General features: G+C 36.3%; 1 protein-coding gene across 19 annotated transcripts in view; it reads left to right on the forward strand.

The window, feature by feature from the left end:
- Positions 1–27,024, forward strand: part of NRXN1 (neurexin 1) — a 633,366-nt gene that overhangs the window by 178,888 nt on the left and 427,454 nt on the right. For all 19 annotated transcript variants that reach the window (XM_052667052.1, XM_052667120.1, XM_052667663.1 and 16 more), the window contains one exon: positions 26,778–27,024. This exon is cut by the window's right edge and continues 55 nt beyond it. In XM_052667052.1, the coding sequence (XP_052523012.1) occupies positions 26,778–27,024 (247 nt within the window). The remainder of the gene's footprint in view (positions 1–26,777) is intronic.

Genomic DNA, 27,024 nt, shown 5'->3' on the forward strand with positions numbered 1-27,024 from the left:
AGAGGACAACAGTAGTCAGGCATGAAGATCTATTAAGATCTGATTTTTTTTATTATTATTTTTTTTTTTTTCTTCTTCTTTAACATAGTTTTAAGGTTTTATTGTTGATCCATTCTAAGCCACCATGTAAATAAAATAATTTGAAGGCCTAGAACCACTGGCAGGAAATTTTATGAAATATTTCTGTAATAATTGTTTTAGGTTACAAAGTACCTCAATTCAATCTTGTGTTATACCACAGAAATTCTTTTTACTGACATTACATGAAAAGATACAAGATTGTGAAATGAAAACCACTTCAATTATTGCATTGAATAAAAATGAAATCTGTCTATCTAATCCTGGAAATTTGTTATAATGTAATCACTCCAAAGCCTCTCTGCGAGTAGTCAGTGTGTGTTAAGAATGTGTGCATTGACTTTATATAGCTCTCAACTAGGAGAGTCCCTCAGGTTCATTTGACAGAAGCATGAAGACTTGACTATCAACAAAAAGTGTTGCTATCAACTTGTATTTGCTATTTTAAGTTTGGATTTGGAGAAAGATGTGGAAACAGCGTCATGATTTAAAGTTGATGTTAAACGCAACATCTCGCCTCCTGTAAGCAGCCAGTGGGAAATTGGCTAGTGGGAATGGTGCACTGTGTGTCGTGTTGCTTAGGAATTGCTTCTGTGTTAAAATGGCTGAGCTACTTCACATATTTGATGTAGTCATGTATGTATGTACACACATAGATGCGTATATGTATTTTAAACTTTTATCTGTTCTGATTATTTGAAGTAGAGCTTTTAACAGAGTAGCCCAAGAGGTTAAAAGGATTGGGCTTGCATTTTCTCAGGGGTTGCATGTTTTGTTAGCTGTGTGTGTCTAGTCATTGCAGCAAAAGCAGGGAAGATGGCTGGGATGATTTTGACCAGCATGAAGACTATGTATGATCAGTTGAGATGAGAGGTCTTTGCTGTGAGATGGAGAGGCATGCAATCTCTAGGTATTTTGATATGCCTTTAACATCTGTAAAGAAAAGAAATGCTATTGTAACAGTGGTATGTTTGGTGCAACTTTGCTGTTACATTTTTAGGTTTTAATTTTCCCTGTAGTAGGTTCTCGTATAAATTCCAGAAGCTGTAAATATTTTGTCATAGTTCTTATTGAGATCTTCGAATTTAGGCTCTAAATCATGTTTTATTCCATAAGCCACAGGTAAAAGGAGCTACAGAAAATCAGAGGACAGACTCTTTATTGCAAGTCTGTAGCAATAGAACGGGAAGATGGCTTCAAGCTCAGGGAGGATGGATTTAGGTTGGATGTTAAGAAAAAGTCTTTTACAATGAGGGTGGTGAAGCAATGGAGCAGATTGCCTGGAGATGTGAATGGTGCCCCATCCTGGAGACTTTGGGATAAGTGGTCCTCAGGTGTTCCGAAGAATTCTAAGGATTCTATGGTTCTAATAAATGAGGCTATAAAACATTTTTATCTGTGTGCAAAATAATGTTGTTTACGTTATCAGCTAATGTATACTTTGTGCTCTAGGTTTAGTGTATTTCCTTGTAATAATGATATTAAGTGATGAGAACCATTTCTACAGGGTTCAGCCAATGCCTGACTTCTAAATACATTACCCTACAAAGCTCTCCTCTGCAAAGTGAAATATCATTTCTCTTGCACATTCAAAGGACAGAAGATATACCTCTGCTTTCAGCATCTGTGTTTTACTAATGGACTTTATTTGAAATACCTTAATGTGATGTCAAGAATTATGAGGTCCTGCAGTATATCTTTGATTGATTTTGTTGAAGATGGTCAAGTGGTCAGGACTTGTTTTAACAGGTTGGTTATAAAAGATTTTATAAAAGCTTCATCTAAAGGTTGTGCAGCGTCTTTTCCTGCTCAGTACAGTCCTGTAGTGCTTGTATAGCTATTCACATCTTGAGTTTAGATTGCAGTCACCAGTGTCAGTTTCAAGACAAACTTTGTGTGAAGTCCTGGTATTACTTAGCTGTTGTCGTTTTCAGGGAACCTCGGACCTAAAACAGAGAGCTTGCGAAGTAATGCTGGAAACATGTGTTAGTATTTGGTTAAATATGAGTTTGTCCCTTTAGAAGTATTAAATAAAAAATGTGTGCGTTAATCCAGTGCATCCAGTAATGGATCTGTGAGTGCTCTTTGGTTGTGTGGGGGACTACGTATCAAGTCCAGAACTGTCAATGTAACCATCAGGAGAAGAGCCACAAGGAAAGATGACAATGTGTATTCTGTTTCTGGAACATGACTTAAAATGCAAGCATAGGCATCCTTAGGCATCTCTTAGATGGGTTACCTTCTTATGCTCTTTTAGTACTTGTTTAAAAAAAGTAAATAAATCTGGAGCCATGACCCATGTACTGATTTTAAAAAAGTAGCTGTGAAACTAGTAGGCATCTAATGCACCTCTTCTTTTAATTTGTTTTTTTGTTTTTTTTTTTGATAAACTTACAAGTTTTTTTTTTGCATTGGTTATTTAATATTAAAGCATAGGATGGAAGTTTTAGAATTTATAGAATGGTTAATCTTAAAATGGTTTGGTTATATGAGAGTAATAAAGCATTATGAAAGCATAAGTACAAAATTCTTGCTTGCAAATGCGGGTGTTGAATAAATATTGAAGTAGTTCTGGTCGTGGTTGTAAAAGTATTCCTGTCACATACTGAACACTGCACCAAGCATGTTCTTGCTGCAAAATATGGCTAGAGGAAAGGTTTTTAATTTTTAAATTTGAATCAATAGTTATTTTGTAGTTTAATTTTCTGATACCTCTTAACTACAATAAGCACGAACTTTGTGCCATTATCCTTAGGAGTCTTTATAGCAAAATTGATGTTTTTCCTCTCCACCTTTTATTCTGATATAGCCTGCATACAATGAGAACTGCTGAAATTATGCTCATATTTATTCTAAATGAAACAATAGTACAGCTTTTTGTGAGGACAATTATCCAATTGTAATTTTCAGGCTAATTGTTTAGGAAACTTCCAGTATTGCAGAAACATTTTTTTTTTTTTGCCAGGCTTGAACTTTTTTGGGTGTAGATGATTCCAAATTAAAGATCAGCTATATCATCAGTATTCAACTACAGCATTTCACAGTGGTTTTATTCTTTAATTGGTTTATAAAGGGAAGGTTTTTCAGGTCTGTGTTTTGCTATTGCTAAGTCAAACACAAAAGAATCTACTTGAGCAAACACTTAAAGTATTGTCACTTCATTAAAGTCTATCATTGGATGTGATAGCAGATGTGAATTTCTATTTTTTTTTTTTTTTTTCTTCAGTACCTCAGGAAAATATCCCTTTTTTCTGGCATACCTATAGCATAGCAGTGCACTATTAGGACCAGTGGATTATGTGTGTCTCTTCAGTGTCTTCTAGTAGTCAGAACTCAGGAACTTTCTTCAACAGAACTGTTTGTGCACTGTTTGGTCTTGCTTATTAGATAATTTTTAGTATTTAACTTTAAGTATTTAGGATTTAGTAAATTCTCAGACTTTCATCTCCACATCAAACAGTGTGGAAATTGAGCAAATATATTTAAAGTTTCTGGGAAAGAAGGAAGTGAGGTTGTGTCTGAGTTTGTCTTCTGCAAGTGTTATGAAGTTCCCAAAACAGCGTGGAGTATTCGTCATTCCTATCTGTTGGGCTGAGGTCAACTATCAGAAAGGGAGAAGATGAGGACTTTTACAAATCTGGTGACTGTAGTGTTTAAAATTATGGAGGATATATAGTATATGCAGTTTTGCTTTATGAACTGCTCTTAAAAATGCTCCAGAGTTCAGTTAATGAATCAAAGACTGCAGTCATAAGTGAAAGAATTAATGACCAAGAAACAGAATCCAAGGTACTGATTTTACTTCTGTTTCATACAATTTATTCGTAGTAGATGGGAACAATGTATATTTCTTAGCATGTGTACCACTGAAAAATGCAGGATATTGAATTGCATGGAAAAGAATGCATTATTAATAAAGTCAGTGTGTAGTCTTTAGAGATTTTTTTTTTTTTTTTTTTTTTTTTTTAATTTTAAAATTCAAGTTGCTTTTAAACACAAAGTAAAATGAAGTAACTTATGCAAACAGCGAGGTGGCACAGATTCAGGAACCAATCCCAGACAAAAACACTGGTACACAAAAACACCAGCACTGGTGAGTGCTAAAGTTTGGAAACTTTGGAAATATTTCACAAAATCATAGAACAGTGAATGGATAACTGGATTAATATTCCAGTGATCATTAATGTATCATACAAGCAAGTGTATTTCTTTGTCTTGTATATGCTAACTCTACCATGCTTGGTCAGAATACATTCCCAATGAAAATTTGAATGTATATCCTGTAATATCAGTATTACTGTCCATTCTCAGGCTGTAATTTTAAAATTTCAGCATAAATTCAGCATGTTTTCCTGCTACAGATAGTGCATCAATCTGATGCTACCAATGATATCTTTCTACATTTTGCAATAAAATCAGAAAGCAGAAGTCAGAGAAGTGGTATTTTGCTGTCTCTCTAGAGGGCTTTCAACTCATGCATGGTTTTCACAGGGATCAGCTAGAAGCAGTTAAAATTTAATTTGAATATCTTAAAACAAGCAAGAACTTGTGTCAAGAAAAATTTAAAATATGAATAAATGAAGTATCAAAAGGTACTTGATGCTATCATGTGGAGAATGCAAATCTGTTGTTCTGTTAAAGATGCCATTGTGCTGTTGGGATGTTTGCTAGGTATGCAGTGACGTGAGAGAATTCACAACACGTTCCATATTCAAAAGAGTAATTTACTTCCATAGTTAACTTGAGAGGCCATGTACTGCATGGTTATAATGTGTGCATAGTAGGAATGATGATGATGACAGGGAACAAAAATATTCTTAAGCTTTCATGTACAAAAAATCTACAAATGCAGATTCATCAGCAGAGCATTTACTATACAGAGTAAGTATGGGATGAGAGCAAAAATGTTTCTGATGTCAGTAGGTTAATTGGAAAGTTTGCATGCATTAGCATTTTTGCAGTTAATACTTTCTGCACTTAAATCAGTGATACCTAAGGTCAAATTTCTTAGTTTAAATCAGTTTTAAATAGCTAAGACACAAATATGGATGTAAAAGTTTGCAGACCCTGTCTAGTTTCAGGTGTGAAATAGTCATTGAGTCTACTAATGTTAGATAAACACACTGAAGGCTTAGGTGAAGCAAGTGCTCATAGAATTATCACACAAGCATGCACTGAAGTGTTGTCAGCCAGTTACTCTTTCATCATTTAATTTATTTTGAGGTAGCATATCTTTACTTCTTACTATATTACATTATTCTTTACTTCAAGTAATGCTAGTGCATTGCAAGGTGATTTTAATACTGTGTCTTCCACTGATAAAATGTATGTAATTCCTTCTAAAGTGGAGAATCACCCAAGCAAATACAGCCAACATGAGTGTATTAAGGCAACTGGCCAAATATGAGAGCATCAGGAAGTGAATCTGGAATAAACCAGCTCAGTGCTACGCGGTCTAAGAAAAACCTGCCAGCATCAGACATATGTCTGCTCTGCCCCATCTCCTAACCCTTCAAGAAAATATCTTCTATATGCAGATTTCCTTATGAAACTATTTCTGCATTACATAAATCACTTGCGTTAGTGTTTCAGTTCAGGAGACGTGACGTGATCTTGCACCATGTCTCATCAGACAAGGGAAACTAGAAGCAATGGCAAGTGGAAGTGACAACTCCTGCCAGGCCATAGTAATGCAGTAGTGTTATCTCTCAGTAACAAGAACAGTGTGTTTCATGCTTGTTAGTCCTTTTAAACTTTTTACCTCTGATTTGATACAGAATAAAAGTGGTATTAAATGTTATCTGTGCCAGAGTCATGTCTTTTTCTGACATAAGCTGAAGAAGCCTGATTTTTCAGAATTAAGACTGCTTTTGCCCTCAAGTTTTGTGCCTTCATTGTCATTATTATAGACTGACCCTGGTATATAACAACTGTACCAATTCTATTCAAGCTATAAAGGAAAGACTAATACTACAGACATCCTGTGACACAGCACCTGGTAACGTCACTGTGTTATGCTGGCATGCATTCATTGTGAGGAAAACTTTTATTATAAATCTGGGGCTGAAAAAGCCCCAAACCCTAGCAACTTTTGTTTCTTAGTAGGTTTAAGTAGCTATAATGTCTCTTAGAAGTTTACAGTGCCTTCTTGTATAGGGGAAAAAGGAACAGAGTGGGAGAAAATGGAAGAGAGATGAAATAAAGTATCCTTACGTACTTTGGGGTTCTTTTAATTCCAATTAGTAACATTGAAACCAAGTAGTGCAGTGGTACGTGTAAGCTCTAGCTATGCAGAGAATAGAGTGTTTATATCTGCCTCTGGATATTATGAAATCGTGTGTTGTATTTCATGAAAATCACTGATGCTTATATTGTTGGAGTACCACAAACCCTATTAATTAGATGAAGTTTTTTTTTTTTTTTTTTTTTTTTTTTTCCTAAGCACTGTGTGAATGATAATTATAGACTTTTGAAGATTGAGTCTGGTTTCTGTTCTATGTGTGATAGAATATAACAGATAAATGGGGAGAGATTTTCAGGAATTAAGCTATGTGCCCAGTGTCACTACTGTAAATGTCAGTGCTCATTTTGTGGAAGATGATTTGCTTAGGATGCTACAAATCCAAAGTTGTAAACTCTCTTGTTGAGAGCTAAGATATTTAAGTTTTGTTAAATCTTGTAGTTGACAAAGCAAAACAGATTTTATTATTTGTACATTACTGTAAAGGGGAACTTGAGTATAATGTGAGAGAGGTTGTTATGTGAAGGCAGTTCTAGACAGAAGAACCAACACCTTGGAGAAAATAAGCAGGATGCTTCGAGCTGTTTAATAGGCAGGTCAGATGTGGTTGTCTCTCTCAAACAAAAGGGAGGCTTAGTCCACAACTAACTCAATGGCAGCAGTAAATAGCTGCTGTTTCAAGTTATTTTACAAAAAGAGCCTGTGGTCCAGGTGGTAAAATTTTAGGCTGAGAACTGCATTTACTGTACTTCAACTATGTCCATCAAATTAACGGAAGAAAGCTTGTGTTTCAGAGGTGACTTGATAAGATAATCATGTGAAGTTCAAAACCACCCATAGAGGTTTTCATTGTGAGCATGTCCTGCTCATTCTTTACTAGGTTTCCATCCATCAGTAGTAGTTTTCTCTCTGACTGCTTTCCAAATCTTGCAAAGTTCTTAATATAATTTGTAAAATAATAATAATAATTAAAAAAAAAAAGTATTTACCAACTTTGATTTTTTTTTCAGTCTGACCACTGAATGTGCAGCCGAAAAGACTAGAAGATCCCACTTGTTAAGAATTGTGTGTTTGCGTGCTTTTTTTCCAAGCTCACTAAGGTCAGAGTTATTTAGCTTCCACTTGGCCTCCTTCTCTGAACAAGTAATCCACATTTCAAACACATTACAAAGCCTGGCTCTGATGGGAGAGAACAACAGAATTCTAGCACATTACTCTGACTTGACTGCACCAATTACAGGACAGGCATGAACAAAGTACAGCGATGCTCTTGGGAAGGCAGCTTCCCCATATGGATGTGTACTGCCGCCAGTGCTTTGCTCACTTTGCAGTCATCCTTGATAAGAGATCAGGAACTACTGTGTCTCTGAACAGAAGTGCAAGGGGGAATTTTAAAAATATCAGTGTTATCATCTTTTGTTGTTGAGATTTTGCTGCATATTAATTACAGTGGTTCTGCTAGATGTGTAATTGAATGTAATCTCCAGCAGGAAAGGAATAGAAATGGGGGGGTATATATACAAATTTTTTTTTTGTATTAATATGTTCTATTGGTCACTTGTTTTTTTGGGGAGAAGTAGCATGTGAGAGTTTGCTGACTTCACGCTGTTACAAACCAGCTGTTAAGCAATTACAGAATATTAGAGTGAGTTTGGACCTAGGTGCTCTTTAAGGTCTGTTTTGACCCAGGCTACTTCACAATTCTGACTTCTGTTGTGTATGGCCCTAGAAAAATGAATAATAGACACAATTTGCCTGAAAGTGCTGTATTAGACATAACTAATACAAAATCTGTGTTATGGTGCAGTATTTGACTTTTTTTTTTTCCTCAAGAAAACTTGGAACACATTGGGCTCATTGAGTCAGCTGAGGCATAGATGAATCCAGTCAAATGTGGAGTACATCCAGTGTTCCTCAGAGTTATATTTTCAGTCCATTTTCTAGTCAATACCTTTCACAGGAAAAAAAAGATGATTACGCTGATGGTAGTACCCTTCTTGCAGGATGCAGAAATGATAGAATATTTGCATGAACAATTAAAATGCACAATTTACTGAGCAATGAGAGTGAGTTAAAGCAAATGCAGTAACTTCATTTTAAAAGCAACTGCGAGCTTTAATTGTCATAAATTCAGACCTAATTAAAAACATGTTGACAAAAAATGGACCATCAGCTTGTCATTTTCAAATGTAAGTGAAATGCAAAATACTGAGAATAAATTACCAGATCTGAATTCAATGTTTAAGTTTAGTACTTCTGCTATGTGAAGGATATCTTAGGATATTAAGGGGAAAAACAATAATGAAAAAAGCAACAAAAAACTACTGAAGAAACACTACAAACACACCACCAAAGTGTGAAGTGTCATGGGTCACATATGTCTGTTATTAAGGAAAGAAGACCACAAAATGTGCTGTGGCACATAACTAGCCCCTCAGTATCTTTCCATCTGCTCTCATAATAACTATGTTTAATGTAAAAAGGAACAGTGACATCCACAAGGATTTACTATTTTTTTTCCAGAATTGATCAGTTACATAAGTATTTATTCATATATTAATGTAATTAACATGTAGTTGAACGTAAGAATAATGATATTCCAAGGAAGGTATCACATCTTTAAAATATTTACATTGAAAAGCTACTGTACTTGTGCTACATCTATTCAATAGCTGAAATGTCTTCACACTTAATCATTCACCTCCTTCTACTCATGAAGATTATAAATCTGTTCTGATCAAAGTGTACATACTTAAAATACAGCAGAGGTAATATGGGATGTTTAAACACCTCTGAACTTTGCAGTTTAGGCATTTTACTTAGGTGAGGTTGTACTTGCATGGTGTTGTTTCTATACAGTGCTGAGTATCACAGCTCAGGAAATTTTAAGTTCCAGAAACTAGTGCAAAACTACCAAGTATTTCATAAAATATAATCTAAAATGAATGTGCTTTAAATTTTGCACAGCTTTGACAAAAGGTTTAAGATAGTATTTTCGATAAGCCTGCAACAAGGATGCTCTGAAATATCAAAGCAGTCTTCCTGTCTCTCAGAAAGATATTGAAGGGATTGAGAGCCAAGTAATGTTCTTTTCCATCCTCCCAGAATGAGACTGGGGCTTGGAAAGAAGGCAAGCAAATCAGATGAGTGATTGGCTGTGAGTCTGGCATCACACAAAGTATATCCAGCTAGCAGAAAGACAGAGGAACAGAAGTGTGCGTGGTGGTATGTATGGTGGAAGGCTGAAGAAGGCTTTTTGTTCCTTCTTTGTTGATTAAAGGCCTCAGAACATTTTGTATTTTCTATGTTCATTTCTACAGGCTTAATTGTAGAATGACTGGCCAGAATGCAGTAAAATGATGCAATATCAGCTATGAGCAATGCTTAAGAACTTGGTTCAGTATTATTTATGCTTTATTTGACAACTTCTTGTGTACTATGGTATTTTTTGCCTTGGGAACAGCCACTGTCTGTGTCTGAGAAGTATTTGAGTATATCACTAACCTACTGAATTACTTGAAATAGATTGTATGTAACAGAAGCATACTGATGTGCATTAATACATCATGCATTACTGATATGGTAGCCTTCTATGGTGTTGTGTCTGGCTGAGTGGATGAGAGGAGAGCAGTGGATATTGTGCACCTGGACTTCAGCAAGAATTCTGAAACTGTCTCCTATAATGTTCTCCTAAGTAAATCTAGGAGGTGTGCAATAGACAAGTGGACATTGAAGTGGATTGAGAATTGACTGACTGGTAGAGCTCAGAGAGTAGTGATCAGTGGTGCATAGCCTAGGTGGAGGTTTGTGGCTAGCAGTCTTCCCCAGGGGGTGGTACTGGGTCTGGTCTTGTTTAGCATCTTCATCAGCGACCTGGATGAGAAGATAGAAAGCACCCTCTGCAAGTTTGCTGATGGAGGAGTGCCTAGGAGGAGTGGCTGATGCACTGAAAGTCTGTGCTGCCATTCAGTGAGACCTGGACTGACTGGAGAGTTGCACAGGGAGGAACCTTTTGAGATTCAACAATGACAAGTGTAGTAAGAGTAGTCTCATGCATGAATACAGGTTAGGAGAGCAGTTCTGCAGAGGAGGACCTGGTTGTTTTGGTGGACAGCTGGGCTGGCCATAAGTCAGCAGTGAGCTCTCTTGGCAAGGAAGGCCAATGGTACGCTGGAGGTGCATTGAAAAGAGCATGTGCAGCCAGTCAAGGGAGGTGAAGCTTTCCGTTACTCTGCCCTGGTGAGACCACATGTATGGAGAACTGCTGCCTGTTTGTGGTTCAAAATAGACAGGGATCTCCTGCTTATATTATCAACCGATTTTTTTTTTTTTTTTTTAAATTACATTTCTGAGTACAGTGAAATATTTAGACTGAAAAAATTGAGTGTAACAAAGTTCATATCAGAATATTGGAAAATGTATTATTCCATATTTATATAACTTCTTGAAACAGGCATTTACCTAATATGCCTTTCTGTGGTGCACTTCATATCAAGTAGTATAATTTTATGACTTTATATAAAAATCAACACTGAATTTGCTAGCTCTGTATATTTTAAATATCAAAATGTTTTTCACTACCTCTTACTGACTGTAGCTTGTATGCACTCTAAAGGTCTATGGTATCGAATCCTTAGTGACTTCTCATTCAGTTACCATAGCAACTTTGAACTCGCTCTGGCACAAGCTTCACATCTGATGCTATATCAAGAAATAAATGTCTGTTATGAGAGCTGCTCTGAAAATAATGCCTCTTATTTTACTGTGCTGGCCCACAATGTCAGAGAGGAATGTTGATGGTATGGCAGTAGAGGCTGAATCTTCTATTATATTTTGTTGCTGTGTGACAGGTGGCAGCAGAGGGGCAGTCTGACAGTATGGCATCTCATGTGTATGCACCAAAGAGGCGAAATTGACTTCTATGTGGAAAATAATATCTTCCATTGAAGTTCATTAATGCTTGCTAAATGTTTATGGGTGCCAAACAGTGGATGTGAGCACAGTGAGGTGGTGGGTGGTGTGTTTCAGCAGGGATAAGAGTGATAGCGGTCACCTCTGCTGGTGCTGGTTTTCTGAGTGTGACATGTAGGCTCTTGTTCATTGTAGGCAAAAATGCATAGTTAATGTCATGACTGTTGAAAAATACTGGTCTGTAGCTGAGAATGACGTTAGTGTGCTCTTCTTATATTTTGTATTTTCCATGGAAATAAATAGGGGACATTACTTTCAAAGGGACTTTGTTGTGCAAGACAACAGTATTAAAAAACAAAACAAACAAAAAAACCCCAATAAAACAAAACAAAAAGACTTTTTGGAGGAGCAAGTTGTATCAGATGTTTTATTTTAAAAAGTGTGTTTTAAAATGCTTTAGATTTTTATTTTATTTTTATTTAACTACTGTAAAAGAAGAATGCTGAGGTGAGAAGGAAGGAAGCAAATTAAACTGCTTTCTTAGGAAATGTTTCCCTGATTATGGACTTATTCGTAAGAATGATATTGGTTTATATCATAAATTAAACTGCCAAGTTTTCATCAACTGGAAAGATTTTCATTGTAGTGTGATCAGACCTTGAATTTTCAAGTTGCCCCTAGGTTTGAATTAATGAGCCTGTTTTCACGAGTGGCATTTACCTCGGTTCTGGAGAGATTCACCTGAATGAGACTTGAATAGAGGGAAAAAAAAAAGAAGTAAGAATCCTCTGAATGGTGGTCTTACTGCTGGGGCATTCTTAGAAGTAATGCAGGAAGTATGCGTTGTGGCCATGTTGCTTAGAAGTAAAATAGAACTGTATTTGTGGTTTACTTGGCAGTATAAAACCTGAAAGCTTTGTTTAAATCCCACTTGCCTATACTATACTAAAGATTTTTTAATTTTCCCTTGGTGGAAGTCATATTGCTCCTAATTACAACACAGGTGCTTTTGTGATATTTTAATAGGAAATCCTCTGACGTGGTATAAAGAAAAGTAAGACTACAGGCTGACTCCCATTCTTTAAAGAAAAAGGTTTTGTTGCATGGCTTTTTTACCAGCGTGTGTGACACGTGTGTCTCATTGAGGTTCCTGCCTTTGTTTCTTTTCTAAACTCCTTAAAATTCAAGTTTCATTTTGATAAATTGTGTTGCTGAAGGAAGTTATTGACTGAATCTAGAAATGTTAAATTTCAGTAGGCTGGCTTCCCTCTCTCACCCCAACAAACAATACTCAGGTGGGACTAATAATTTCTTATGCTGGGCAGCTGATGAGAAATAACTGTATTGTGCATCAGGAAAAAGACAAAACATCAAATTTCTTACAAATGTTACAAACATTTCTTCCAGTGCTGGTCCTTTATGCTGTCAAGACTTGGGAAATTTCTTCTCTTTAATACTTACTCCATGTGTACTGCTGCTTTTGGAATTGCCTGTTCTAATTCTTACTAAAGTTTAGACAACATCCAGTCATGTCTTGCAGTGGGAAAAAATTATTTTTTTCTCAAATGTCTTACTATGTGGTATACATCTACTTAAGATATGGAGTCCTGACAAGTGTACCAATTGCAGTCTTGCTTCAAAAAGCTGAAATTTAGGATGGTGATATTTGACTAAGACACAATCTCTTGTGCCTACAGACAACTATGTTTTTAGTATTTTTCTAAGGATCCACCTGGGATCCACCTGTCTACTTGAAGAAAATACTCTGAAATAAGAAAATTAATTTTAAGAATATTTTACTTACTGCATAGCCCTTAGTTATTTTGCCAAAGTATTTGTAGACAAAATACAGACAGACAACTAATGCCCTTATCTCAGTTCAGAGTAGATTGTATTAGCTTCTAGGATAGAATCAATCTGTTGGGACCAGTACTTGAATTAACATAATAATTAAGATTTCAGCACACTGTTGTAGGTCACAGTAAGAAAATGTTTAATCTTCCTGCATTCATCTATGTACATTGCAGACATGGGGAGGTCTACAGAGACTAACTTAAATTTAAGCGTATCAGAAATGAGCAGAGTGTTTTAAGAAAACTGTGAAAAAGATTTAGCTTTCTGGGAGCTGTTCATAATTGTTTTTGTTCTAACAATAAAAGATACAACAGAATTGGGTCACTACTCAAATTACAGTTTTCTCATTAAATGACCTAGAGGGATGTCAGAGCCAAAATACGGAAATAACCTGCATATGTCCACTTAGGAATCTTGGATCTGGGGAGCTTGTATTCCATTGTTTACTGTGGAAAATAACATCCAGAGCACTGGCCTGGAGAAAGTTATTTGGATGTGTTTGTAGCGGGGGGGGAGGTACTCAAAACAACTTCAGGATCATGGGGGGGTGAAAGTGATTTTCTAATTATAAGGCCACATTTAAAAATTGAATTAAGAGGAAGGCTTCCTGTCCTTTTGAGTCCTGAGTCAAGCCAATAAGCATTCATGCTCTTGTACCTCATGCTCGTGGGGGGAAAAATGCCTTCCATACCATCAGAAATGATCATTATCTATCTGTCTTGAAACTGCATTGGAAACCAGAGTGAATCCTGTGTTTCAGCGGAGTCTTGCTTTCTCTCTTCTCCCTGCCATTCCCCCTTCATCCTTCCCTGGATAGGGGGGGAGGGGGCACAGACAAAGAACAACAAAAAAAAGTGTGACTGACATTGCTTGAGTTGATGGCCACTCTGGATGACCTTAGGTCTGGTTCTTGAACAGCAGCATGGAAAACTTGCTTTTAGTTCTGTGTGGGAGGTGGGGATGGGTGAGGATGTAACAAGACAAAGCAGGAGCTGTGCGAACTGCCCATAGATGCATCCAACTGACATAATTTTATGACTGGCAGACTTGTGCGCGTCCCTTGCTTTCACTTATAAATTGGAAATATTTGAATATGTGCATTATTTCCATAACCACAGACTAACATATTAGCAAATAATCCTTGAGTAATCATATTATCCTGGAGTTGAATTGTGTTTTGCCTCTAAACTTCAGCTTAGGGATCCTATGGAAATGAATACAAGACGAAAGGAAAGAGTGGGCATCTAGTCTGCAGATTTATTGTTTGATGAAGTTTGAGCACAATTTTACTAGTGAACATGCTTCTTATTTTAAACACCTTAAAGCTGTGCCACTCTTCTATTTGAACGCAGGGGCATAATTTTGCTGCTGCAATAGTAGAAGGGTGGGATTCTAATATACTTCAAATGTACCATCTTATTAGTACTGAAGCTGAATACTATAGGATTACAGCCAAAACTCTTATGAATCTGTAGGGCATTGGAGACTTGAGGAGAAATGTAGTAAGCAATAGGAGAATGCTTGTTTCATTGACAAGTGCCGTAATTTCTTTTTTTTCGGTGCAAGTACAAAAAGGTTTAAATAATTTTTTGTGAACGCAATGCTGCCCTAATGTTTCAGTGATGACTGGTGTCTTGTGTGAAAGGCACTTTAATTTGAAGGTATGCAGAGTAGTCATCAAATGACTTTAGAAGTCTGACGACGTGTACTGTGTGGAGTCAAGTATCTTGTACATATATGTGAAGGACTTTACACGTGTTCTTGGGGGTGGTGTAAAATTGAAAGCTTTTAGAGAGGCAAAACTATATTTGGCATTACAAAGAAAACACTAGCTCGTAGACTAATGCTGAATTACTAACTTAGACAATCAGAAAATGTTCATGCGACAAATTCTATAGTGATCCTGTCACTCCAATTGCTGCACTGTGGCATTTTCTTAATGTAGTAAATGTAAGACCTACCCAGCTTCTGGGGCTGTGTGTTTAAACAGCTGAGCAGTAATTACAGGGGTCCCTTGAGGCATGGGCAGGGGGGAGTGGAGGTGGCTAATAAGAGCATTTGTGTTTGAGTTATTTGTAGCAAAATTTCAGTTATTCTACAGGCAAGAACAAAAAATCAACTTATTTCTTCTGAAGGAAAAGAAAGTGGTTTGTTATACCTATGGTCACAGAGTCACAGAATGGCCAGGGTTGGAAGGGACCTCAAGGATCATGCATCTCCAAACCCCTGCCGCATGCAGGACCACCAACCTCCCCATTTAATACGAGACCAGGTTGCTTAGGGCCCCATCCAATCTGGCCTTGAACATCTCTAGGGACAGGGCATCCACAACCTCTCTGAGCAGTCTGTTCCAGCACTTCACCACTCTCATAGTAATGAACTTAATGGTCCATGTGAACTAGCAGCATTCTGCGTATTTTGTGTGGAAGTAGTTAGTCCAGCCCTTCTCCTTGCTTCCGTGGAGTTGTGTGTGGGACCAACAACCATGTCCAAGAAGGAGCCTGCCTTTGGCTTCTAATTCTGTGGTTCTGCTGTCAGTGCAACAGCCTTCAGTCTTGCATTTCTTCTTGTTAATTATGTGAGTTGCTACCTGGTGATTACTTAGCAGCACCAGCAGCTGCAGCAAATGCAGAATGAGTACCTTGATATGCAAAGAAACTCTAGATCCTGGTGCTCAGATAAGGCTCTTGAAAAGAGAACAGTAAATGAACAGTAAATAAACCTGGAAGTTATGTACTATGCTCTCAGCTGACTATCTCTCCCTTAAATGTTTCTTCTTTGTTAAATTATTTTTGACCGTGTTTTTGTGTAAGTGTTCTTTGCGTATATGCTTCATTGTTTTTCTTAATATCTTCAGGGCATGAGATTGCAACTAGTAATAACCTCCTGGGTGGTAATAATATCCAACAGTGATAGACCTAAGTTCTTCAGGAACTGAAAATACTTGTTGATAATCTGGTTTCTGATAATGGCGTCTTTTTCTCCATATTTTTTTTTCTTCACTTTTTCTCTCACCTGAGAAATGAGATCTGAAATATTCTTAGATGCACATATTTACACAGATGTGTCAAATTATCTACCACAATGCTTCTCATTTTATTGAGCATATTTATTGCATAAATAACGGCATAAAGTTTTGGTGGTTTGAATGTGCTGTTTTTAGTGGAACTTATCAGCTGAAAATTTGGCCCAGACGTGACAGCAAGTCTTTCCTCTAAAATGTCAATACAGCTCTGGAGTCCAATTATTTTTATACTCTGGTAATCCTCTTTCATTTTTTACAGTGTTACTGCAGGCTTCCATAAAAAGGCTTGGTAACATCTCAGTGGGGAGGCCTCTTTATTGAGCAGTTTCAAAGACTTACTGACTACTGTAAAAAGAAAGATCAGTTGGTAATATTGAATTCATTAAAAAACCAAGAAGCTAGTCAGTCTTCAAAAAAACAACAAACCCTACAGATGCGTAATATATAATCCTGATTATTTTTTTGCTTACAGAAATTTTCTTAATATCTTACCAAATTTGATAATAAATCTTCATGGTAGTTAGAAATCTTTCTGCTTTTACAGTGTACATGAGAAGCAGTCCTCCAAAGATAAACGGAGGTCTGCCTTTCTGTATTTATTACTGTAATCGCTACGGATTGCTGTATACAATTTCAAAAATATGATTAGTTCAAGAAACTTACTGATAACGTAGAAGTCAACATTATTTTGCTAAATTTTTTAAGTTTATTTCAAATATTTAAGTATCAAGATTAGGTTTAAAAAACCTTGTTTTTCTGTTAGTTTATTAGAATTCAAATGTAAGAAGAGCATACTGCTAGGCTCTAGCTTATATTGTAAGAGGAAGTGATAGAAAAACTTGTCTTTGGTTTTGTATGGGAAAAATCTTACAGCTGCTGCTTGAAATTTCATAATGTATTCATCAAGTTTTCTTCAGTTGTCTCCACTTGTATCTCCTTACGGGGGTAAGCTTTTAGGCAAACGTGCTGAAAAAGAATTGGGGTAACATGCTGAAGAGTTTTAATACAGTGCTGATCTCCTTGTGTGTGGATCTCCGTAGTGTGGACTTCTGTACGTAGTTTCACACAATGAATTTTACTGTGAGAATGACAGAGCTCTGAAACTTAGATTTAGAGCTTTTGTTTTGGTAACAAACTGTGATTTTTAGCAACTAAGTTTTAGATTAGCTGCTGCTGATTGTTCACAGTGTAAATTAAATTAGAGATAACTCTCTATGTCCATTAGCAAAAAAAAAAAAAAAAAAAAAAAAAAAAACCTGCTTATATTCTTCTGCTTTTGCCATTGAGTAAACCTAGATTTTGAGCTACAGCCATGTTGTGTTATTGAATCGTTGTGGTAGTTGTTTACTCAAAACAGTGATCTTATATTCTGTAGACACAGACATTTTCTTACATCTCCTGAGTTCTTAACCATCTTCCAAAATAACCTTAATCAAAAATTTTGAATTAGATAAAGGAAGGGAAGAATAATGAAAAATAACTGTATTTTGACAAACTTTTATAGCTTTTCTTTTAACGTGTTGTTTATATTTCTGAGAAAATGAATATTTGTTAAGAACATGCAAGAGTAATGAAATAGCTACTAGAACCAGTCCTGATGTGCCAGACAGAAAAAGTATCTACTGTGCCTATAAAGTATGATCTGTCAGTTGGCCTTTTACCCATCATTTCTGGATGCTGCACGTGCAGTGGAGATTGTTTTTGTTGTTGTTGTCAAGGACTGTTTTGATCTTTAGTTGTGACTGGGCATTCCCAGTTGCTGAGGTCACTGAGCAGCATGGCGCTCAGCCCACCTACACCTCCCAGAAGGAGTCACCTTGCACTGAGAAGGTCCTCTGAAGGAGGTTAGAAAATAAGAAGAAAGAAGGGTGTGGAGGGCAGAGCTGAAACAGAAGAATAAAACATAATAATTGTATAGTAACATTGGTCCATCTGTTTCTAGACAGATACATCAGTCTGTCTTATGACAGTTTTATTGCAATATAATCCTAACAATTAAGATTTTATATGTGTTGGGAAGATATTGAGTGGTTTATGGGGATTTTGAAATAATCAATCTGTGATTATGTACAAACTTCAGAATTTTCCCTTGAATGTCTCTTACAATACATATGCAGGTAGTTGCAGTTCTGTGTAAATAACTGCGTGGTTGTTATCTGTACTATACAGACTGTTCGAATGCATCTATGGTCATGGTCTTGATTGGAACTACTGCTGTCACAGTAGCAGTTACTAGTGATATTTAATTTGCCTGCATTCTTAAATACACATTTTCTATGGTTTTTTTTTTTTTGTTTGTTTTTTTTTTTTTTTTTTTTTTTAAATCATAGAATGGCCTGGGTTGAAAAGGGCCCAAATGTCATCTAGTTTTAACCCCTGTGCCATGTGCAGAGTTGCCATCCACCAGACCAGGCTGCCCAGAGCCACATCCAGCCTGGCCCTGAATGCTTCCAGCGATGAGGCATCCAAACCTCTTGCTGCACAGTTTGTTCTTCATGCTAGAACATGTTTCTTTCCTAAATCAAGAATGGTCTGTTCAGTTCCTGTCCCTTAGCTGTTTGTTCTTAATTTTGTTTGCCAACTGCATTTATAAAGAGAAAAAAATTACTCAGTGAGCATTACTCAACATTTGGATAAAGGTAACTTGAATTTTTGAGTTAAGTAAAGTAAGTAATTTAAGTATATTGTATGCTAGAGTTCTATGCCAATATTCTTTTCTGCAAAAAAATATTAATTTTACTTCATTATTAATTTTTAAACCTTCTGTCTTTTGGATGAAAAAAACTTTCTTAAAATCTTACAAATTAACTTTTCTTGATGGTTTTTGACAACGGAAAAGGGTCAAACAAAATAGTCCGTTAATTCACAAATTAGAAATTGACTCAAAAGTTGTGACTAATCTATCTGTTTTCAATGGCTTTTGAATGCTGAGCATTTTTAATGATCAAAAACTTTCCAAATTTCAAAGATGCTGCTGTGGTTAATTAGTAAAGATTTGATCGCTTCAGTGTGCATGTGAAGTGTATCCTGTGTTGCAAAGATTAAAAATTAAGGATCGTATAGAGACATTTGGAGTTTATTTTTGATAATTTGTTGGACACAATCTAATTCAGTAGGTATTTAAAAGTAAAACATTATGAGTAAACATAATGAAATATAAATAAAAATATAAATAATGAAAAATAAATAAAACATTATAAGTAAGCATGTGTAAAACTAGAAATGAAAATGCTTTGTGATCCAGTAACTCATTTGGACACTTGTGATTTGCTCAAGGTAATGATGAGTGTTGATTGTCAGTAAAGATGCATCATATTCTTGTCCTACATTACCACTATATGGGAACGTTAGAAGGGAAAAAACCACAGGGTCTGTCTTTGGATTCTTTGAAAGCCGAATCTGCATTTTGCAGTTTAGGTGTAAAGTTAATGGGAATGAAGTTTTGAGGCCTGGAAAAGTTCTTTGAGTTTTTCAGTATACTTTTTACCTTGGCATAGTAATTGATGCCTTTACTTATTTTCCAGTATGGCTGTAGACTGGCTTCCAAATATCTGAACAAAACCCTTTGTTGAGTTTAAAGGCTACAGTCATATAGAGTAAAAACATTTTCAGTGGATACAGATGGTATATATTTTACAGCGTATATATTTTGCAGTTCATTCTTAATTTAACAGGAATGTCATTATTATGTCCAATTTGTTGGTTTTTTTTTGAGTATTTTCATAAAAGACATTACCCTTGTAATACAAAAACTGATCCATGACTTTGTAATACTTTTTAATGGGACTATTCATAGGGAAAAATCTTATTTTCAGCTTTGAGCTTTCTAGTATTTAATATATACTAAGAAAGTGTAATTACTACGAGGACCTTCTCATTCTACTCTCTCTTGATTGCAAATTTGTTGTTGAAGTGTATATTCTGTGTGATTTAATGAAAGGAGTTGAAAATAAGTGAAGAAGTTGCATGGTCTAGCCTTTAAGGAGGTGAGTAGATGTTTAGAAAAGTTGAGTAATTTATCATTTATCTAGAGTTCCCTGTAAGGCATTTATCATGAATGGCAAATATCACCGTTTTATTCTCATTTGAGAGGGCGCGTAGAGATCAGAGGCTTACCTTGGAGCATTTGTACCTCCTGTAATTAGCAATCTTATCCCTCTTGTATTAGGAAATAATTTGACCACTAAAATAAAAATGTGTTTTAGGATGCTTTCCAGAGATGGTGACTACCTTTTTTTTGTAATGCTCTCTTTGTTGTTCTGTAACAATAGCTGTTGTTTTCAAACCAGGAAGCTCACATTGAAATTATGGTCATTTGCTCTTAGCAGCCTAGTGAAACTTCCCTTTTGCTAGTTTACATGTAATGAAGGCATACCTAATTTCATGTTCATAATTACATTATATACTATAGCAGTATGTTACACAACTGACAGAAAAGATACTAAACAACAATTTAAGCTCCGGATAGAGAACTCTATTGCAGTATCCTGTACCCTTTTCATATGCCACTGTTAACGGGGAAGGGAACCAAGTTGTAGTTCCCCAGCAGAAAAAGGGGATATTTGAAGTCATGAATCTAATTTTCTCCCTAAGTTGTTCCCTAGGACTTTTCTGCCAGGTTTGTTTGGAGGCCAAAGATAACAGTTGTTGGAAAGAAGCAGAAGAATGTGAGGAAGGGAAAAGGAAGAGACTGGGGAAACTATTTTGGGAGTGGAAAATGAACTGTAGCAAAATGGTTACTTACTAAAATTAGAACTTGTGCCTGAGATGCATCCTGACATAGCTCTGCATTCAGTCCTAAATCCATAAGCAGAGCCTCCTTGTAATGGCAAGCTTTTGTGAGGTTTCCAATTTTTGATGTTTACTGTAGAAGGAGTGTTTAAACTACCTTGCTTTATAGTGATAGATATCCTTGTTAATTATTTTGTCTACTTGATGCTTTGGTATAGTTTTCCCTGGTTACACCACTTTGTGAAAGACTATAAATAAGATGGCAATATAGATACATTTTTGAATTTTAAATTACTGTGAAATGGAGCACAAAACAACCCATCTGGGAACATAGTAGACTGGTTTGGAATAATTTATTTATTCAGTCCATATTTAATGTTTTAGAGGTCTTGTAGCAGGAATATGGCTCTTAGAATATCACTGTTTCAGTTTACCTTCTCTTGAAAAATAATTATTTTTGTAGGTATACAAAAGAATAAATGGCATTTCCCTAGATTTTGTTTGTATGGTTGGAGGTTGGTTTGTCACATCACATGGGTTCTTGAAATTCTTACAGTAAACTTAAGATTTTTGGGTTCTTTTTACTTAAAGAAACCTTGCGGCCATTATGAAATCTGACTTATTCTGTGAGGACTATTTTATTTCTCTAATCAAAGCATCCACTAGTATGCGTTTGATTTGAATCAGGCAAGGGCGTCAGATCAAATTGTTAGCAAGTCAGCCTGAACCAGTGTATGATTTAATACTGACAAGGAGGAGGCTACATATGCTATAAAGTTTAATGTACTGCTTATGTGGGATTGTAAAAAAGCAGTGATAGAGTTGAAAAATCTGCTAATTTCTTCTGGGCTTTTGTTCAGATCCTAAGAACTTAAATGAACTGCCAGTGAAGTGAATATAAATCTGTTGTTGACTTTAGTGGGAAATAAGGTAAATTCTAAGAAAATAAGAAATGTCATTCCTACATCAGTGAATGCTATAATAACATATGCTTCTTCTCTTAAGCCTTTCTGTGATACATGAAAGCATTGGGATCTATATATATTCATAACCAGTTATTTGGGATTTTAACTGTAGTAATACATAATAATTTACAGTACTCAGAATTCAGAATGAAAACTTGTACTCAGTTATTGGTGTTTGTATTATCTGGTGCTTTTCTATGTATGTAATTACATTTTAATCATTAAATGAAGTGCAACACTTCATGCTGGCTAGAAAGACTGCCATGAATTTTTAATAGTTTCTCTAAGTGTCATTAAGTGATAATTTGAAAAAATAATAAACACCCATCAATACACACAATTTATTACTAATAGCATCTTTTCCTAATTCAGTTTTAAAGTAAAAAACAGCACTGAAATGGCATGTGATATTTTGTATCTGCTTCTTACCATAAAACATTCAAACATTTTAACAATTTTTCTTGGATCTGTCAATTCTACTTGTATTTCCTATTGGAAGTAGAAGACTACCTCTGCTTGATTGGTATAGAATTGATACACGTATCGTAGAATCATTAAGGATAGAAACAATGCTGAAGAAAGATCACCAAGTCCTGCCAAAGAGAGGACTGCCAAGTCCACCAGTAAAGTTAATGCCCTTAGTGCCACGTCCACGCATCTCTTAAATATCTCTAGGGATGGTGACTCTACCAGTTGCCTTGGCAGCCCCTTCCAGTACCTAACCATTCTTTTTTCCTGTAGAAATTCTTTCTGATATCCAATCAAAACCTCAGCTGGTGAAAAGTGAGTCAATTTCCTCTTGTCCTATGCCTTGTTTCCTGAGAAAAGAGTCTGACGCCACCTCACTGCAACCTCCATTCACATAGCTGTAAAGAGCAAGGAGGTCTCTCCTCAAACTTAAGAAATCCAGTTCCCACAACATCTCCTTTTAAGTCTTGTTTTCTGGTCCCTTAACCAGCTTCGTTTCTCATCTCTGAACGCATCCCAGCATCTCAGTGTCATTGAATGGTTAACAGTATTGCTTTGCAGCTGTTCTATCCTGCATCTTATAGACATAAAAAACATAGCCTTATGTGTGGCTCCTGCTATATGTGCCTAAAGCAGACACAATTAAGCTCCATAGCCCAAATTGTTATTCTTGTATTTTTGATGCATTTTTGTTTGTTTTTTTTTTTCTTTTCAATTTTTTTAGTCTTTGAGAGCCTGCACAGAAACAAACAAACAAAAGCCTGTGACTGTTTTTCCTTCTATCTTCCTCTGTCATAGCTAGATGCAGCATTGTCATGTCTATCTTTCCAGATATCACTGATGCTTTCCAATGCCATATTCAATGCTGTATTGAGGGCAAAGATGATCGAGTATTCCATCCAAGTGATCATGAGAAGTGTTATAAATTCTCATGAGAAATGCATTACTTCAGAGCCTGGAAAAATTGCAGATAGCTTATGAATACCTCATCACCTATGTTTCTGTATTTTGTACAGTTTAGCCAAAGTGGAATATTGCTGTACTTGTTATAAGGATATGATCAGGAAGACCAAGTGAATGAGGCTTGCTATACATAAACGGATAGGAGCAGATCACGTTCAGGAAACATGGTCTTCACAGGGGACTTGAACCAGCCTGGCAACTGTTGGAGGGACAACACAGCAGTGTGCCAGAAATAGAAGAGGTTCCTGGAATGCATTGATGATAGCTACCTCTTCCAAGTAGTGCAGGAATTCATGAGAAAACGTGATATGCTGGACCTTATCTTCACCAACAAGGAGGGGCTGGAGTGTAATGTGAAGCTCAAGTGCAGCCTTGGCTGTAGTGATCAAAAACGGTAGAATTCAAAATCCTTTGAGTGTTGAAGACAGCATGCAGCAAGCTTGCTACTCTGGACTTCAGGAGAGCAGACTTAGAACGTTTCAGGGAACTGCTTGGCAAGGTGACATGGGAGAAAAGCCCTGGAGGGAAGTAGGGCCTGACGAAGCTGGTTGGTAGTCTAGAACCATCTCCAAGTCCAGGAGCAGTGCGTCCTGAGAAAAAGTAGAGCAGGCAGGAATGCCAAGAGGCCTCTGTGGATCAAGAGGTTGCTCCTGGACTTAGTTAGGCTTAAAATGCAAGCTAATAGGCTTAGATGAAAGTCAAAAGTGTGGAAGCAGGAACAGGTTACTTGGGAGGTCTACAAAGGAGTTATGTGAGCAGTCAGGGATCAGATTAGAAAAGCTAAAACTCTTTAATTAAATCTAAACAGGGACATAAAGGGGAACAAGAAGAATTTTGTCAGTGATAAAAAGATGGTAAGAGAGGATGGAGGCCTCAGGAAACAGGAGAACTCATTATAAGGTATACAGAGTAAGCTGAGGTGCTCGATGATGACTTTGCCTCAGTCTTCACCAGCAAGTGCTCTGGCCACACCGCCCAAGTTGCAGAAAGCAATTGTAAGAACCTGTAGAAGGTAGATCTGCGTTGTTTTCAGGTTCATTCTTCTCCAGTGCTACTAACTGTGTTTTCACAGGTAACAGCTGCTTGTGAAAGAGTTCTTAAATACCTCTTAATTTACATCATCTGCTGGAAAATGAGATGAATATCTCATTGAGTAGCCAGACTCATGAGACTAATGAGGTGCTAGTCAAATGCTGTCATTTTTTGTCACATTTTGACTAGCTGTGAGACTCATGAGTAAAAAATGAAAATTGTTCTTTTTGTTGGTATTGATATTAAAAGTCAAAGTCCTTATGTATCAAAATGTTGTTGAATCCTTTCTGTATTTCTAGCTTTACCTTTCTGTTTACATCAGCAATGTCAATTGAATGAGATTAATAACTAGTGGGATTAGTAACTAGTATGAAGAGGAAGAGAATTACTGTTGTTTGCTATAGCTGGAGCTTACCTGGAGTATTTGTAGAGTTTGATCCCTCAACTGAAGTGAAATACTAAATTGGAAGAGCTATAAGACATGAGAACGGCTGGGTGAATGTCTAGCAGCTGGCTATGGTCAACCTCACAACACTTAAAGTGCTTTGGCTTATTTTTTTTCTTCTCAATTCGCAATATATTGAAAGTGCTTGCTTCTTCAAGTCCTTCTTTGGGAAGGTTTAAAAAAAACAAAGAAGTACCTGGCATGTATTTACACTGCTATACATTTCTGTGCTTGTGTACGTGAACTGGTTTTACAGAAGTAGTTTTTGTTGTATTTATGCATGGATGGTACTGCATGTTGATTCATTACATCCTTCGACTTTTTGTTTGAGTCATTTAAATACATTGTACATGTAGTTATGTCTCTGGTTGCTGCATTTAAGATTTATAATCTATGCAGTGTTATTCGTGCTGTTTTGGTATGCCTTTGCAGTAAGCATCCATACCAAATAAATTAGCTCTTGAACGCTTTATGCCTTTATTAAATATTCATTAAATGGGATGCATGGTATTCATGCAGTCTGCTGCTTAGTGCATTGAAACCCCAGAAAATGCATTGTTTTGTGAACGTTTTACTCGGAATGAGCCGTGGTTTTCCTTCTCTCCTGAAACATGTTAGGTTCCAGGGCACTCTGCTCTTAGTCTAGCATTGTGCTCTGCATGCAATGCTGGTAGAGAATTTGTAAGACCTGGAGAACTGTGCAACAAATTATGTGTTTCCTTAGGGTTTATTGAACTATGTTTCTTGACCTGCTGTTTCTAATGAACGAGGAGGATAAATGGGTATTTTCTTGCTCCTCTATTCTTGGCAGTGCTGAGGGGAAAAAAATAAGGACTTTTGGACAGATTAAATAAGCTAATGTTTGGAATAAGTCATGCACATAAAACAGGTGGGTTTTTTTTTTTTTTTTTCAGCCTTATTTTTAGCTGCCTTTTCTTTATAGTAAGCATTAGTCAGAACTCTTTTAAGGATGTAATTTTTACCCAGAATGGAATCTATGAGGGGAGGAGGGGGGAAGTATTTATCAAGATTGCTTTTTCCTTAAAGCTTGGGATGGTGAGAGAGTGGTGACATTAGGACCCTTTTCAACAGCATTCAACCATTTGTATTTCTAAGCCTAAGTTTATCTGTTTATGAGTTCTTCCCCAGAAAATTGATAGATTTTGTACGTGTTGGTACCTGCTGTGTGAATATTACAGCCTTGCTGAAGTTTGGGGTGGATGTAGCAATATTTTCATGATATGTAGCTCTTACTGCATATCTGTTATTCATGATGAATGACCAGTACAAGAGGCAATCTGTGTACTGTATACAATCATCTGCTTGTAGAAATAAAGGGAACACTGCTTAATCTGGAACCGAAGACTGGGGATTTTTGTTTGGCTTTTGTATTTTTAAGGTTGCTCAGAGCAGTGTTTTGTTTATTTGCTTGCATCTTTTCTCTGACTTTTTTAATCTGTTTACAAAATAGACTCAGGGTTGTTAAACCTAGGTTTAACAGATTCAGAATTTTCTCTTACAATGCTTAATTAGTATTATTTGGGGCAAGGCACTGCTGAAGCACACTGTGTCCTTACATAGAGTATACTAAATATACAGAAGTGATTTTTTTGTATTTTTCAAAATATATATCTTGTCCAGTAGGATTGCTGCTTCATCAAAAAATAAAAATAAAAAAATTCCAAAGGATTCTGTATCAAATCAGTGAAACAGCACTTCAGAATACAAAGCAGACAGCTTTTTGGCTGAAATAATGCTTTGATTTGCACTTTCACCTAAATGTTCTGTGCTTACATGTGTTCCAGATCATATTGCTGATTCAGTATGTATTTTTCAGTTGAATCATGCCCATAAAATTCTGGTTCTGTATGAAAATGCTATGGTCTTAGTAAATCTTAGTTATCTTTTTTACTTCATAGATTTTAAGTGTTTTAAATGAATGACTTTTTAATACTGTGTTTGTAGTAGTACTGCTGAATTAGCTATATAGGTGTATAAAAATAATTCATGAAAACTGCTTTTAATTATATGCCAATAATTTATATGTTGTTTTTCTTTTACCAGGAAAAGAAGAATATATTGCAACGTTCAAGGGATCAGAATACTTCTGCTATGATTTATCTCAGAATCCTATACAGAGCAGCAGTGATGAAATAACTCTATCATTTAAAACACTTCAGAGAAATGGACTGATGCTTCACACAGGAAAATCGGCTGATTATGTCAATCTTGCACTGAAGAACGGAGCTGTCTCCTTGGTCATTAATTTGGGCTCAGGGGCCTTTGAAGCACTGGTGGAACCTGTGAATGG

Source organism: Tympanuchus pallidicinctus, unplaced genomic scaffold, assembly GCF_026119805.1.
Source record: "Tympanuchus pallidicinctus isolate F22 unplaced genomic scaffold, pur_lepc_1.0 scaffold1, whole genome shotgun sequence".
Classification (NCBI taxonomy): Eukaryota; Metazoa; Chordata; class Aves; order Galliformes; family Phasianidae; genus Tympanuchus; species Tympanuchus pallidicinctus.